The following is a 17,096-nucleotide window of genomic DNA, read 5'->3' on the forward strand; positions in this document are numbered from 1 at the left end:
GGGGTACATATTTCAAACCTGCTAGTACCATCAGATCTGGTACCAACAATCATACCACAGTTAACGTTGCTTACATGACTCTTATTCATTTTAAGGATTGGCCGAAAAACAGCTAAACCTCTTCACCATGTTGAAATATTGTATTTAATGTGTTTCAGCCACATTGTTTGGAGGAACAGGCCATTTATGCTAACAAACAGAGTACTAAATAAAGTGGCCAGTATGTACTTACCCATATTTTAAAATAATTTATTCAATTGCGTGGTCTACATTGGTTGCTTTGGGCACAATGTAGCACTGTAGAGCACACATATTCATACTGAGATTTTGGAGATGCCTGTTGATAGAAAATGCATATGCTTTGGGATATGGGAAGAAATCTTCTTCTGAAAGAAGAAATATATAAATGTTTAATTCTGTTTAAAAGTTGTGAAGAGTTTGATTTTTGTTAAGATGTACTTGATTCCAACTTGATCTTTTGGCTAGTTAAATATTTTACCTATAATAGAAATATTGTCAATTTATGTTTTCTGTTCAATCAATTAAACATTGTTTCATGATTAAAAGTATACTAGAATCAAGTTGATGTAATGAGAGTCTGTTCATATTTTTCATTTCTGTTCATGGATGCGGTTTTGTCAGGGTTGAGAAAAGAAATATTTCTCCAGAAGAAGGAAACTGTGATTGGAGAGCAGAATCAAAATTTAGAAGAATGGTATAGTTCTCCTTTTTGTTTATTCTTTAAGCTTTAACCTTTATTTCTTGATAGGTTCTTAATAGCTTTAACAGCAGTATGTCTTAATATTGTAGCTGGATAAAGTTCCTATGCAGCTTTTAATGACTCCAGATTCTGGATGCTCTTTGAAGATGTCTGATAGTTCTGCTCCCAGCCAGAGCATGAAAAGGTAAGACATCCTAATGGTGTATACTCTGTCAGTATTATTTTAACCAAACACAACCACTACATGAATGCTCGTCATCTAGAGCTGAATGGTTTTCTATACAAGGTAGTGAGAATTCTAGTTATTGTAGTGTGGTAACATTTCATCTACCTCAGATAGATCAGCAGTAGCTATTTTTCCCTTAATATGAAGTTTAAAGGCTTTGTGTACTCGCTCACTCAGCCCTCAATGTTAGAAGCTCTCATAAGCTGAAGGTCAAATCGAGTGAGTGAGCAGGATGATATTTAATTAACATCACACTACTTAATTCTTTGATTTACAGCTGTAATGAAGAGCAAAATATTGCAATAAACGTACAATAAAGTTTATTTGAAATCATTACTCTTTTTTTTTTTTAATATAAAGGTGAGAATAAATAAGGTTATAGTTTAAATGTAAATTAGCTGGCCTAAGTAGTATTTGATCCAGATCTAGCATAATGTGTGTGTGTGTGTGTGTGTGTTTCTTATCATTTCTAAAAATAAATTTTATTTTTCTTCTAGGCAAACATCAAGATCTAAAACCTGTCAGAAGTTTTTGCCTTCTCTCTCCTTAACTGGTTGTCGAGCATCAAATGGAGATGGTGATAAATTTTTAAACTCAAAGGTTTTTATATTTATATATATTTTTAATGTTCACCAGGCATCTATTATCAGCTTTAAAAATTCCTCTGAGAAAAGTAAGCTTAGCGTAATATGAAGTACACAATATCCAACATCCTCGACTGGGCTTCATTTTTAATAACTTTCATGGTGAGCAGAGTCATAGAGTTTAACAAACAAAACACTTTAAGCAAAAAAAAACTACAAAATTAGTTATTTCTTATAAGCAGAAGTATAAATTATAACTACTATTCGTAACTGACTAAATTGCTTGGTTGTGAAATTTATTAATTATTTATTTATTTTTGTAAATACTCAAAACTCAAAAACTAGTTTTATGTAGGGCACTGGTCCAAATGGCGTGAATCTAGGTAAATGTGTGATGCATGTATTGTTTGAATAGGACTATATTTGGGCATCATTACTACTGAGTTAAACTCCCACAGTTTCCAATAAGTATTTGTCTTGCAATGGAGTCACATAGAGGTGCATTGTTCTTGTTTGGCATCTCCAGCCAAATGGTGTGTAATTTCAATGGTGTATGGCAGAACCTCCTCAGCATTTTCAAGCTTCTCGTTGTAAGCAGAAGATTGAATGTCCTTCATTTGTAATTGCTTCCAAGGTTTAGTGCGTGCCAATGCCGTTCTGGCAGTGTTTAGTTTGAGACAATTTTCCTTATGGTACTGTTATTTGTTTTACCTGTTTGTGTAGGGTGTAGATCATTACATTTTAAATATTATCAATACATATATTCAATTTAATATATTCAATCACTGATTAAAAGTTAGATTTTCATATGAGGTACATTTACATTATCAAGGAGACGCCCAATATACCATTTTAAGATGTTTAAATATTTATATACAAACAGTGCCACAGTTTGGCAAAGCGGGTGAAATATATTGAACAGCATGGTTTACAATACTTTGAACATTTCTCCATTAAAGGAAGCTTACCTCATATTGTATGCAGTAATAACCAAGAAAAAATGTAATATAACTTTCATGCAGAACAAGAGAAAAATGTTAGGCAGTACTTTTGACCAATAAATGAAGTGGGAGAGGCAGGCCTTCAATTCAAAAACCCAGAATTATGGGAATACACCTTTCCTGTGTACTGTGACTGCATACAGTTCGATTAGATAACTGCTGAATAACATGAGATTTTTGTTTTTTTTCCCCATGGACTTTTTTTACCTCTTTAGCTGTTTGGCAGCATGAGTCATTGTTAGGGTGTGTTATTTCCTCTCGCTCTGCATGAAAACATGACATTAAAATTTTTCATTACTATAAACTACATGGAGTAACTAAGATTTAATGAAATATAATTTTTGGATGGAGTATTCCTTTAACATACAGAGTAGTCTCAGAATTTTTTTTTTTTGTATCTCCTTTTTGATTGCTTAGGGATGCACCAATATCCTTTTTTGACAGCCAGTACTAATACAAAGTACTTAATGAACACTGTTGGCTGATACCAAGCAGTGAACCATATTTTGTATTTTGTAAAAGAATAATGCTACATTTTCAAAAACAAATGCTAAATCACTACAGTTTCATTTACTAAACCATAGTGTATGGTTGAAAAAATAAACATTTTTAAAATATTTTTTAAAATTAATATCCCATGTAAATTATTTTAATACTACGCCAGCAAGGATACAGACTTAATAATTGAAATAGACACAGCAGCTAAATTGTAATTCTTGGTAACTGAAATATCTAAGCTGTCGATTGTTAGAGGAAGTTTGGTTTTTTTTTTTTTTTTTTAAGAAAATTTCAGGAGAAGTTGATTTCTTCTCTTTATCTCTTCGAAGCTGCATTTAAAAGCTGTTCACTGTGCATAATTGTACAAAGTACTGAGAAATCATTTGAGCTAAACTAGCCAAGGAATTGGACTAAGTTGCCTCCCTAGTAGTAGGGGAGACCACTGTCTTATATTGGGATATTCGGTTCTTATAGGCATGTCTGCATCTTGAGTTAATCTTAATTTTTTCATACACACATAGTATAAGTGAAGTTTTATTTATGTGTCTAGTTACTGCAATACAATACCAACAATAGACATTCCCATAGATGCTTATACTGTTTTTGTATTAGTAATATTTTTACTTTTATTGGTTGTGTTACATCTGTTCAAAACTCTTTTAAAATATGGCATGATCTAATAACAACATTCTAGAATAATCTTTTATATCGGGAGAAAAGTATATATATATATATATATATATATAGAGAGAGATAGATAGATAGATATCCATCCTTGCTGCTTTAAGGATTTGCTCTGCTGAGTGACTTTCCTTTTTTTTTTTTTTCTTTTGGGTGGTGGTTGAATTTTACTTTTGTTAAGATTGATTTGATTGCATGGATTGTTTGCTTTTAATTAAAATTAATAAAAAGATACTGTTTTGACACTTTATTTCATTAGATCATCCTGCTGTCAGAAACTGTTAGATTTAGTTTGCATTCTATGCTCTTATACAGTATATAAACTGAGACTCCAAAGGTTTTTAATGTGCTTTACAAATGAAATAACTCAATATACTGGTTACAATTTGACCCTTTTTTTTTCTTTTTTTGCTCTCTCAGTTTGCTTCAAACATCAGTCCAGTAAGTACTGTTGAAGACACTTCTGCATCTAATTCGACATCACCTCTCTTGAGTTCAAATGATGACACAAGTGTCTATGGAAAAACTAGTGGTAATATATATTCCATCAATACCTCCTTTGTTTTTATTTATTCATTCTTATAGTTATTTTAAATCTATAATCTTACAAAATCATTTATTTTTTTAAATTCTGCATTGTGCTTTATTAATGTTATGTCTTTCTAAACTGCATTTTTGGCTCCTTTTTAAATACATAACTTCTTCCATAACTCATCTGAATTATTGCTAAATTAAACCATATGTGTTAACTTCTATATGTAATTATTTTACTTGGTAAAACAAGAAGGGTGATTGTTTCTTTTTGAGGAAAACCTTACCCAGTATTTCCAAATGTTGCAGGTATAGTCCCTATCACGAATACCCTATGTACTTGAAGAAGCTTCATTATAATTTATAACTATTACTACAGGATTATATTTATATGGCAAGATTGGATTATATTCATTTACATTGGTAACCATATTTAATTTCACAATTTACAAGAAAGTGTCAAGTTACATAATCATCAGCATCTCTTTAAAGTGATGCTTTTATTTTCCAATAGAAAATGTCTTCTAAAAATATCCTTAACTAGAGGTAGGGTATCTTGAATCTCTTGATGCACTTTATATTTTGGAATTTTTTTTTTTTTATATGAAAGTCCTATTTCTTTTAATTAGCTGTTTGGTTTCCAGGTTCCGTACAACAGGGGATATAGAATTAGGAACAAATTCGACTGATACAAATTTGTTAACATGTGTATTTTAAAATGTTCATTTTTTTTATGTACTTTCCTTTCTCTAAAAGTACCTTTGCAAATAAATGCAACACCTATACCATCAATTCAAGATAAGGAAAGCGGAGAATCAAATAGTTCTAAAATGTCCAGTGCCATGAATTGTTTGTCGTCATTGTCATTGAATAATACATCTGAATGGAAGATTCCAGCACTACTAAGTAAACAAATATCCCCTGAGGTAAATGCTCAGTCTTTATGCTTTGGAAACAAGAAGTCGTATTTGACATTTAAGTTATTTATTTATTTATTTTTTAATTTTTTTTATGCAGAATAAACCACATGCTGATGAGCATCCTATTGTGCATTGTATACCAAACAAGTTACCTGCACCTCCTAGAAGTGCTTCAGGTCTTACTTGTGATACACCAAGTAATAAAATACCCCAAGTTAACAGGTCAGGATAAATCATGGGTTTTTTTATCATCATTTCACTTTCATTCGATTATTTAATTGTCTCAAAATATGTGAGAGGCCTGCTTTTGTTTGAATTTAAACAGCTTTACCTTTTATGAACTTTCTTATATTCATGTGTAATTTATCATTTTTGCTGGGAAAACAATGAATTAACAAAATGAGTTAATATTATTTATATTTTAGGTATTATACACCAGGTGTTAATGAGTCTTGTTTGAGGACACAGATTCCAAATTCTTCCAATAAAAGTCAATTGGAAAAAATTTCATGTACTCCACTTCAGCAGTCTACTCCATTTAACCAGATGAAAAAAACACAGCCTCAACCAGAGGTAAAAATTTGTTGAATTAACCTTCATGCAAACTTAGTATAAACTCAATAGGAATAATGTTTTTCATTAAAGTCAGTGATATTTTTGACTTCGCTATTACATGTTATCAAAACTGTTTTTTAATTTGATGGCTATAAATGGGATTTTGTACTTCACATGACTCTCCAAGAATAATGCAATAGAAATGAAATATTATTATCAAAATTTGTATTTTATTGTAACAAACAACAAAGCACAAGGGTGCAAAAATTCAGTTGGGAACAAATGTATATAAGCAGTAGACAAATCTGCCTTATCCCTTCACAAATTGTTTTGCCTGTTTTTCAAGTGGGATGGCATCTCCCCGTTTACACTTTGTAATATTACCGTAAAGAATATCCTTTCATCTCCCTCACATTTATCATTGCTCATCTTGTATAAATGAGTACAATTTTTCACCGGCAATTTCTGTTCTCAAAAGAGAAAAAGTATTAGCCTTAGAAGATGAACCTAAATTTGCCTTTATTTTACCTTTTAAAATTGACAGTATGTATTAGAATGTAATAATTCATTCACTTCTGTTGCTGCAGTGCATAAGATTTATTTTTATTTCTTGGCAGGTGCCATTTCAAACATACTCTTGTGACAACATCTCTATTAATGGGAAAAGTTATTCTGTATTCAAGCAAATAGGCAAAGGCGGATCAAGTAAGGTATTGAAAAAATTAGTTCTTATTCAGATACTTACAACTTTTATGTCCTTGTGACAGGTTTACCCAGTAAGAAATGTTTACATGAAACACATTTAGAAATACTATAGTTCTAAGCAGGTATAAAGAATTAACAAATACTAATCACACAAGATGAATATATTAATCCCATTACTGTAAGAAGATGTGTTGTGGGAAGCTTAATTTTTAATGACAATTTTCTTATTGATTGCATGTCCCATCTTAAATAGCTTTTTTTGATTATATTGCAGACTAATTGCTATTGGCATAATTCATTACAAATGTTAAATGAAACGGTATTGAAATGGAAAAAGAAAAAAATACCCAAGCAGCATTTGCTGTACTCAGTTATATTCTATGAATTTAGCAATAAATACAGTAAATGTTTTGCTGTGGCTGTTTGCTTCTGTGTTGTGTCATTTTAACAATTTTTGTCCTTGTGACTCACAGATAACACTTCAGATTACACCAATTTGAGTCTTGCATGTTTATACCAAGGCAGCATATAGCATAAACCTTGTAACATGCAGAGGTGACTGTACCGTGCAACATGTGGATACAGTAGAAACATTAATCTGCACAAACTGTATAAAGAGCACAGATTCTAAGGCTAATGCAGATGTGTGTGTTTATAACCGTTTTACTGTATTTACTATTTGTATCATATTTTGGTTTGCAAGCATGAGTGCTAATTTCTCCATCGCTCGGCAGATTTTATACATTTTTGGAATTTACTTATTACTGATTACCCTTAAGAGCAAACATTAAGTCCTTGACACAGAAAAGCAAGGAACATTTCCTCCTAGTAAAGAGAGAGTTGTTTTTTTTTTTTTTTTTAAATATTGTGTATAATGAAGTGTTTCTTATTAAATATATTATTTCTTTTAAGTAGTTACGTATGCGTAAGCAGATATGCAACACGCATTTAAGCATAGGATTTGCATGTATTCTTGCATGGAAGCTTACAAGTTATTTATCCTTCTTCTCATCTTCCTTTTTCACCTCTCCAACATTTTCACAGTAGAGAAACCTGCTGGTACTGTGTAGAAAAGCAATATACAGTAAACCCTCGTTTATCGCGGTTAATCCGTTCCAGATTCTACCGCAATAAATGAATTTCCGTGAAGTAGGATTCTTTATTTATAAATCTAATATTTTCGCTGTTAGAGCATAGAAAACCTGTTTACGACCTTCTAAATACGTTTTTTAACATTATTAGAGCCCTCTAGACATGAAATAACACCCTTTAGTCAAAAGTTTAAACTGTGCTCAATGACAAGACCGAGATGGCAGTTCTTTCTCACAATTAAAAGAATACAAACATAGCTTCCCGTTCAAAGAATAAACGTTAGGAGCAGAGAATGTTAGAGAGAGAGAGAGAGAAAAGTAAACAATCAAAAATCAATAGGGCTGTTGGGCTTTTAAGTGGAAACACTGAGATAAAGTGGCCGCAAGGAAGGGATCAATGTGAAGGTAGTCTTTCAGCATTTTTTAGAGGAGCGTCCGCATCTTCTAAGCAAACAGCCCCTCTCCTCAAACCCCCTCCATCAGGAGCAGAGAATCTCAGAGAGAGTGAGAGAGTCAGAGAAAAGAAAACAATCAAAAATCAATACGTGCTGTTAGAGCTTTTAAGTGTGCGAAGCACCGCGAGAGAAGCATATATCATTGAGAAGCTTTATTTATTATGTAATACGTGCTCTGATTGGGTAGCTTCTCAGCCATCCGCCAATAGCGTCCCTTGTATGAAATCAACTGGGCAAACAAACTGAAGAAGCATGTACCATAAATTAAAAGACCCATTGTCCGCAGAAATCCGCGAACCAGCGAAAAATCCATGATATATATTTAGATATGCTTACATTTAAAATCCGCGATGGAGTGACGCCGCGAAAGTCAAAGTGCGATTATAGCGAGGGATCACTGTATTTGATTAGCATTTACAGTGATACAGCTGCTGGCTATCTAACTACCAGTGCTTGGTTAAAGAAACAGTAATTGCCTACTGGTGAGCAATGTTTTTAAAGGCAATACATACAGCTGATACATCAGTTGAATAGAAAATCAAAGCTGATACCATGTGACATATTGTATGAGTTTGGAACGGGGAAAATTCCTTGCATTTTATGAATGGGTAAGTTAGATGTTCTCAGTCACTCATTCATTCTTTTTTTATATATTATCAGAGTGCCCCATCAAAAGCCGCTTTATATAGCAAACAAGGCGACACAAGATTGCCTATGGGTAAGAAGGGTTTTTTCACTGTTTATAATGGTTCTGAGCTGCCTTTCAAGAAATAAATGAAACCTTAGGTATCTGCTAAAATGCATTCATTTTTTTATTTGCTTTGTAATTTTAAGCCCTATACTCTCTCTCAAGAAATATGTTTATAATACTTTTTTCCTTTTTTAATTGTACCTTGGGCTTACATGTTTTTTTAGGTATTTCAAGTGTTCAATTGCAGAAAACAGCTGTTTGCAGTTAAAGTTGTTGACCTGGAAGATGCTGACAATCAGACTATTGAAAGTTACAAGAATGAAATAGATCATCTTAATAGGTTACAGCAAAACTGTGATCAGATAATAAAACTCTATGACTAGTAAGTACTAATGAAGAAACTTTTTTTTTTTTTTAATCTCAAAGTTTAAGATGATATGTTTTCATTTATAATACCTTCTTGAGTCACTTACTGAATTTCTGATGTCCAACACATCCTGGGACGAGACTTGACTTTTTCAGAGAGATACTTTCATGTCCCACGAGACGGGACTTTGTGCCAAGAGTTTTAACCACGGCCAGCGCCAGAAATAAAAGACAGATAGTAGATAACAAAGTAGAACGTCGTAAAGAATTCAAAAACGTTTCCGTGATACAGATGCAGATCAGGTTAGAGATAATAAAAGTACTAAAATTCGAAAGTCTCAAAAAAATGATAGTAAAGATCGCATTAGCGCAAACAAATGGAAATTATTACGCTCTGAAATAACAGAACAGTGAAAAGAAATCAAATATATTGTTCAGATTTAAACTTAAGTCAAAGACTTGTCTAATTCGTGTTGCCATCAGGAAAAAGTGGTGTTTCTTCCCAAGACGTGTATCCGCGAGAATTAAGATTTGTTGTTTGGTGAAAGTGAAATCCACATATGCGAAGCAGTAGAGATACGAAGCGCAGGCCGGGGGTGGTTGGCGAGCAGGGAGCGAAGCACCCTAGTAATAATATTAATAATATAGTGGTTAATGATGACCAAATAACTTGCCCGTGGGTAACAATTTTGTCTTCAAAATAAACTGGATATTTATTTTAAAGTTGATTTTACATTGTACAAAAATGATCTGTCAACAAAAACAGTACTATCAATATTCTCATGTGTTTACTTAATTAGCTGAATGATTGTGGTAATCCTCATGTTTGACCTGAAATATATGTGGATTTTATTTTTCTTTTAGTGAAATAAATGAAAATTATATATATATGCTAATGGAATGTGGACACCTAGATCTGAATACTTGGCTTAGAAGCAAAAAAGCAGTGGATCCTTTAGAACGAAAATATTACTGGAAGAATATGTTGGAAGCAGTTTACACCATTCATCAACATGGTATTTTTGTAAAATATTCAATTTCTAATACATTGCTCTCTTCTATATTTTGTGTGAATTTTTGATTCTGTGTTTTTGTCTCTAAAAGTACTACTCTCCTTTATAAACAGGCATTGTTCACAGTGATTTGAAACCTGCTAATTTTGTAATAGTGGGCGCAACACTCAAACTCATCGACTTTGGAATTGCAAATCACATCCAACCAGATGTAACAAGCATTGTGAAAGATTCCCAGGTAAGTTTTTCATGGGTATTTGAGTCAATATAATGCAGTTTTTTTATAATTTAGTTGAGAATAGTGTTCGTATTTTACTTCAGTCCGTGTATTCATGTTAATTTTTCTAGTTGGTCTTACTCAGTGTTGGTAATTCTCGGAAGCGGCCGGACTCAAACCCGTGACCTCTTGATTATGAGTCAGCAGTTTTTACCACTACACCTCCCAAGCAGTCATGTCAGCGTCATACCCTAACCTGATTTATTTTTCTTTTGTTATATTTTTGAATAAAAGTACACTTGTTTTGTTATACTTGTACCTTTTGTGAAAGTGCTTATTTGATATTTGGACTATAGTCTTCACACATTATACACTTCTAAATTTTGTCATTAGTACTATAACTTGAAAAAAGTTTTAGGTATGTGTTCAACATTTCTTGCATTTCTCACATTTCCTGTCATCCTACATTTTACATAGATCATTGTAGACATGGAACACACATGAAATGCATGTGTTCCAAATATCGATGTATTTACCCTATACAACTCCAGGCATCTTAGACCCAGATAAACAAGACTTGAGCTGGGAGAACTTTTTGCCCGAGTTAAGCTGTGGTGATGGGCGGATGGGATAGCAGGCTGCTTGCTGCTTGTGCTGATTGACACATTTGCAAAACAAAAGACACTAATGGCGGGTGCAAAGGAATTGTGTGTGGATATCAACTCCAAAATTACCTTTGATATTTATTCACTTCTTTATAAATATTATATGTTTTGCATTTCATGCAGTCTTGGTATATATGTCATGTGAGGAATGTGTCTGTGATATTTACCTTTTGGAGCTTGAATTACTTTTGCTTTATCTCAGACTTTCTTTGGTTACTTTATCCTTTAATTTTTAACTTGTCAACAGGATTATGCTTTTCTTGTTGTTTCGGCCTTTTAAACACGTGAGCCACTTTGTTTTTTTTTTTTTTGTTTTTTTTTTATGTCTCAGCTCCTCCGAAGAAATTTTGTTGGAGGGCCGCAGTGGCTGCAAGTTTTTGTTCCAACCCAGTTGATTAATTAGAAAACAATCCTTGGCAATAATTTAATTTCATGACTTAGTGCTTTAACTCTGCCATGTCAGGTCATTCTCCTATCCTAGACTTTTTTTTCCTTTTCTAAGGATATCATCCAAATTATTTGAAGTCTAAAACTTATAAGAAATACTCAGTCCTTCATTTTTCTCTCTTCACTTTCTTTCAGAGTATTTAATTAAGCCAAATAGTGAACAATAAATCCACACAGGTGTAAATGGAAACAAGCTAAATGGAGAATGCTGGTCTCTTTTTTTATCATTTGCATTATTGCTAATAAGGGGCAATTAAAACTGAGAATACAGCTGTTTAAACTAAAATAAGCAATAAACGTTCAAATCTTAACGAGTGAGACAACTAAAATAAAGCAGAAGTGTTACTTGAGCAATAAGTGCTTCTTATGAAGTACCTGGGCTGGAACCAAAACCCGCAGCCACTGTGGCCCTCCAGGAACGACTTTGCCCACCCCTGCTCTATAGTGAATTATTATAGCAGCTCACAAAGATTCCTGCAATACTGAAGATAATATAACATGTTTAATATGAAAGATTACTGTCCACAATATCCTATGTTTCCAACTTCTCTATAAATTTTTAGTTGCATTATTTATTTCTGAATGCAATACAGTTCATTAAAAGAGTTTGGAATTATTGTATTCTCCTGCAACCAAACCCCCCCCCAAAAAACATTCTACCAGTACAGTAGACTTTGAAAAGGTTTCGCTTTGCTGACATACCCATGCCTAGCCACAAGGCCAGTTTTGTAAGTTTTAACTTGTTCATTCTCACGGCTGTACAGATTACATTGTTTGGCATGTGATGCCTGTCTTGCCTACAGCTGGCATCTTCCCATTTTGTATCTGGACATTGGTGCTTATGACTGGGATGGACGAGTGTGGTGAGGACATATGAACAAGCAAGGAAAGTGCAAAAGTTTGTTGTGCAATTTATTAAAAAATCCAGTGTCCAATAAATAAATAAGATGCACTGCAGTTAACTCCAGTATCTTTAATAATTAAATCAACAAAAATCAGTGCATCTGTGATAGTGAAAAAACAAATACATCTCAAAATAAGTTGAAAGCCAAGAATAAAAATAGCAAGAAATCGGGCTCCCTTTTTTATTCTCCACCTTGTAAGCCCAGCACGTCTTTCTTTCTCATCTCTCCTGCTCACCATTCAGGTCTTCTCAGTCTGTAGGAGATGTCCGTCCCAGTCAGCTCAGTCGGTCATAATTGGGACACTCTGAGACCTCCATCATTCTACATTTGACATTTGGTCAAGCAGTACCCCTGGAGCACTTCATCTCTCCTGCTCCCCCATATTAATCAGTATAATTGACCAAACCTGGAGTGCCATTCCTCCCGCTCCCTCACTGACTTGGGTCTGGGTTTGATAATGTTATGTAACCTATTTTAAAGTTATCTTGAAGTATAAATGTGCCATGCTTAAAGTATGTTTTTGAACTTGTCTAAGTTCATGTGTACTTTATGCTCAAAGGTATTTTTTGATTAAATACTGTTTCACTCTTTTAATAGGTAGGCACTTTAAACTATATGCCACCTGAAGCAATCAAAGACAGTTCATTCAGTGGAAAACCTAAATCAAAGGTAAGTTTTTATATTGGATCAAGTACTCCATTAAATGATGGATTGTAATAGATGCATTCATTTATTTATAGTTTATTTTAATCGGTGAAGCTAATATATATCAACACTTCTCAAAAATGTTTACTTAATATATTAAAAAAGATATATTTAAATGGCAGTAAATTAGTGGACTATAATTATACTACCTTATATTTAAAAGTTAGTATACTTTAGATTACACTGCTTAACATAATTTATACCCTGCATCTTTAAAACTGATGCATAGAAGCCTTCAAAGTGTTTAAAACTGCTTACAGAATAGAATATGGTAAGTCCTATCAGGGGAAGACTGTGTCATGTAAATTGTGTTAACATTTAAAATTGCTTTAACTGTTTGTCTAAATATTATCTTTACTACTGTACTGGCCTATGTGACTATATATGTTTAACATGTTTACATTCTTTTTTTTGATAGTTATTTTGAAGTTTTCTGTTCCTTTATTTTAGAAAACTTTGATCTTGTACACTCAATTAACAACTTTTTAGAAATGTCCTTTTAGTATACACCACATTAATGAAAAATGAAATTTAAAAAATGGTAATCGTAATTGTGAAAAGAGGAATTTAATTGCAAAGCAGAACCTGCAGCTTGTCATTTTATTTTAAGAGTATTTGTGTAGTGACATAAAATTGCTAGTTTATCATCATCCAATGTATCTGATGTAGGAGTGTCAGTAAGCAGGAGATTACTTTTCCAACAACAGACAGAAACTGGAATGGCCATTTATATCTGGGGCCTTTGAATCACTCACCAGTTATTACTTACAGCAGGTCAATTTGCCATTGCCAACCCACTGTGCTTTTATGTTCTTGCAGATAGGTTTACTTAAGACGCTGTCCTATTTGGTTATGGAGATAGCAGTCAAACTACATGCAGGACTGGAGCCATGAATCAAGCATTGTTAGGCACCAATGGCACCAAAACACTACAGTTCTGCTTATTCATGACTATATAATTTCAATTTTTATCTCTCGAACTACAATTCAAAGAAACGTATGTTTGGTTATATTTCATAAGTAGTATGAAATTTGCAATTGTCTTACACTTTTTCATGTAGTTTATGACTTTTTTAAACAAAAAAACTCTTTTAGAAAACAGAGTTATGCAGCCACTCTTTTCAAGTGAGTGTTTCCACAGTTCATTTAATTCAGTTGAATTTGTACTTAAGTATATTTCCTATTTTGAAACCAACATGCTCCTTAGTAAGTACAAATATACTGTGCTACATCAAGAAAGAAAACAATATATTCAGGTATTGTTTGTGTGTGTATACAGTATATAAAATACACACATCCATACATTGTGTGTGTGTGTGTGTGTATACATGTATTTGTATACTGGCTGTTATGTCAGAATTCTCACAGACCTTGTTCAGTAGACCAGCCACATGCTGAAAAAGATAATCCTGTAATTTCAGTTGAATAGAAAATGTCAGTCAAATGTGATTGAACATCCACGCCAAAACAGACTAAGTGTAACCTCGTCAATAGAAGAGAGAAATAAAATGGAAAAGAGATGGTAAAATAATAGTTACTGCACTTAATTAAAAAGTGATATAAAAGATTTAAAGTAGCAAGTATATGCTAAGCTAATATGATATCTTTTAAAATCTCATTGTAGCTTTAATAACTTTTAAGGTTTCTTTTAGATTATAATGTTTTTGCATAGCTGCAACATTAGCAACTAGTTTGTTTTAATAGGGAATTATAGCTGTCATCTACTCTAAATATTTGTAATCCACCTTGAAAAGGTATTGAAGAAACAGTCCCAACACGGTGCTCTGCAGGATGTTGCATCTAACTGCAGACTCTTAATAATGTAGTACTGTACACCCTTTTGCTTGTTGATAACAGTTTAATTAGTCTGGACTGAACATTACAAGAACATTGTCAGATATAAAGTTTTCTATCTTGTGCAATGAAATGGTGTGGTCAGTAATTTCAAAAGTTGCCCTTAAAATTAACAGTGAAAAAATATTGGAAATTCGTCTGTCTAAAAATATAAAAATGTCATAGCATTAGTGTTTCAGTTTTGTTACTGGAGTGGAAGCCCAACCTTTTTATATAAGCAGTAATGTTTAACGTGACTGAAGTTACCTGACTCTTCCTTCTGGTTCTATAGTATGCATATTTGTAATTAGCTTATCATTTTTATGTATATTTAGAGTTAAACCCATTTTCTTCAATATATAGTACGTCTGGCAAAAACCAACTGCATTTCAATAAATATGTATTAACCATGTTAAGAGCTAGGGTTGTAAAACTTAATTGAAATATCAATAAGTATCAGTTTTAACATTTTAAAATTACTTTGGTATCGATTTTATAGCCTACATTACTAATGCATTTCCAGTTTACCATGGCTTGAATTCCAGCCCTGTTTTAATCCACTCACATGTTAATAAGATGGTCTCAGTGTTATTCGTTCATCTGCATTCTTACCCTAAATACTATGCCAATTTAATTTTTTGAAAAATTCCCTAGAACAGTCTGGTATCCATATGAACTAATAATGGAAATAACAGGTTATTTTAAGTCCCTAACCCCATCACTTTTTGGACTATAGGGAGGAAACCTGGATCTAGGATCTACTTGATTAGATAGCTAGAACTTTTTGATACCAGGGTAGTAATTTGCTGTTTTACAGAATATAATATAAGACAGCAAGCTTATTTATATATATATTTATATTTATATTTATATTTATATTTATATATATACAGTGGTGTGAAAAACTATTTGCCCCCTTCCTGATTTCTTATTCTTTTGCATGTTTGTCACACAAAATGTTTCTGATCATCAAACACATTTAACCATTAGTCAAATATAACACAAGTAAACACAAAATGCAGTTTTTAAATGATGGTTTTATTATTTAGTGAGAAAAAATCCAAACCTACATGGCCCTGTGTGAAAAAGTAATTGCCCCTTGTTAAAAATCACCTAACTGTGGTGTATCACACCTGAGTTCAATTTCCGTAGCCACCCCAGGCCTGATTACTGCCACACCTGTTTCAATCAAGAAATCACTTCAATAGGAGCTGCCTGACACAGAGAAGTAGACCAAAAGCACCTCAAAAGCTAGACATCATGCCAAGATCCAAAGAAATTCAGGAACAAATGAGAACAGAAGTAATTGAGATCTATCAGTCTGGTAAAGGTTATAAAGCCATTTCTAAAGCTTTGGGACTCCAGCGAACCACAGTGAGAGCCATTATCCACAAATGGCAAAAACATGGAACAGTGGTGAACCTTCCCAGGAGTGGCCGGCCGACCAAAATTACCCCAAGAGCGCAGAGGCGACTCATCCGAGAGGTCACAAAGACCCCAGGACAGCGTCTAAAGAACTGCAGGCCTCACTTGCCTCAATTAAGGTCAGTGTTCACGACTCCACCATAAGAAAGAGACTGGGCAAAACGGCCTGCATGGCAGATTTCCAAGACGCAAACCACTGTTAAGCAAAAGAACATTAGGGCTTCATGTCAATTTTGCTAAGAAACATCTCAATGATTGCCAAGACTTTTGGGAAAATACCTTGTGGACTGATGAGACAAAAGTTGAACTTTTGGAAGGCAAATGTCCGTTACATCTGGTGTAAAAGGAACACAGCATTTCAGAAAAGAACATCATACCAACAGTAAAATATGGTGGTGGTAGTGTGATGGTCTGGGGTTGTTTTGCTGCTTCAGGACCTGGAAGGCTTGCTGTGATAGATGGAACCATGAATTCTGTCTACCAAAAATCCTGAAGGAGAATGTCCGCCATCTGTTCGTCAACTCAAGCTGAAGCGATCTTGGGTGCTGCAACAGGACAATGACCCAAAACACACCAGCAAATCCACCTCTGAATGGCTGAAGAAAAACAAAATGAAGACTTTGGAGTGGCCTAGTCAAAGTCCTGACCTGAATCCAATTGAGATGCTATGGCATGACCTTAAAAAGGCGGTTCATGCTAGAAAACCCTCAAATAAAGCTGAATTACAACAATTCTGCAAAGATGAGTGGGCCAAAATTCCTCCAGAGCACTGTAAAAGACTCATTGCAAGTTATCGCAAGCGCTTGATTGCAGTTATTGCTGCTAAGGGTGGCCCAACCAGTTATTAGGTTCAGGGGCAAT

General features: G+C 33.6%; 1 protein-coding gene across 1 annotated transcript in view; it reads left to right on the forward strand.

The window, feature by feature from the left end:
- ttk (ttk protein kinase) overlaps positions 1-17,096 on the forward strand; it is a 72,295-nt gene that overhangs the window by 38,258 nt on the left and 16,941 nt on the right. Inside the window, 12 exon segments of the mRNA XM_039749756.1 lie at positions 643-715; positions 811-905; positions 1,445-1,547; positions 4,132-4,243; positions 4,999-5,168; positions 5,260-5,384; positions 5,588-5,735; positions 6,335-6,427; positions 8,884-9,041; positions 9,890-10,041; positions 10,152-10,276; positions 12,870-12,941. Of these exon segments, the coding sequence (XP_039605690.1) occupies positions 643-715; positions 811-905; positions 1,445-1,547; positions 4,132-4,243; positions 4,999-5,168; positions 5,260-5,384; positions 5,588-5,735; positions 6,335-6,427; positions 8,884-9,041; positions 9,890-10,041; positions 10,152-10,276; positions 12,870-12,941 (1,426 nt within the window).

Source organism: Polypterus senegalus, chromosome 3 (assembly GCF_016835505.1).
Source record: "Polypterus senegalus isolate Bchr_013 chromosome 3, ASM1683550v1, whole genome shotgun sequence".
Lineage (NCBI taxonomy): Eukaryota > Metazoa > Chordata > Cladistia > Polypteriformes > Polypteridae > Polypterus > Polypterus senegalus.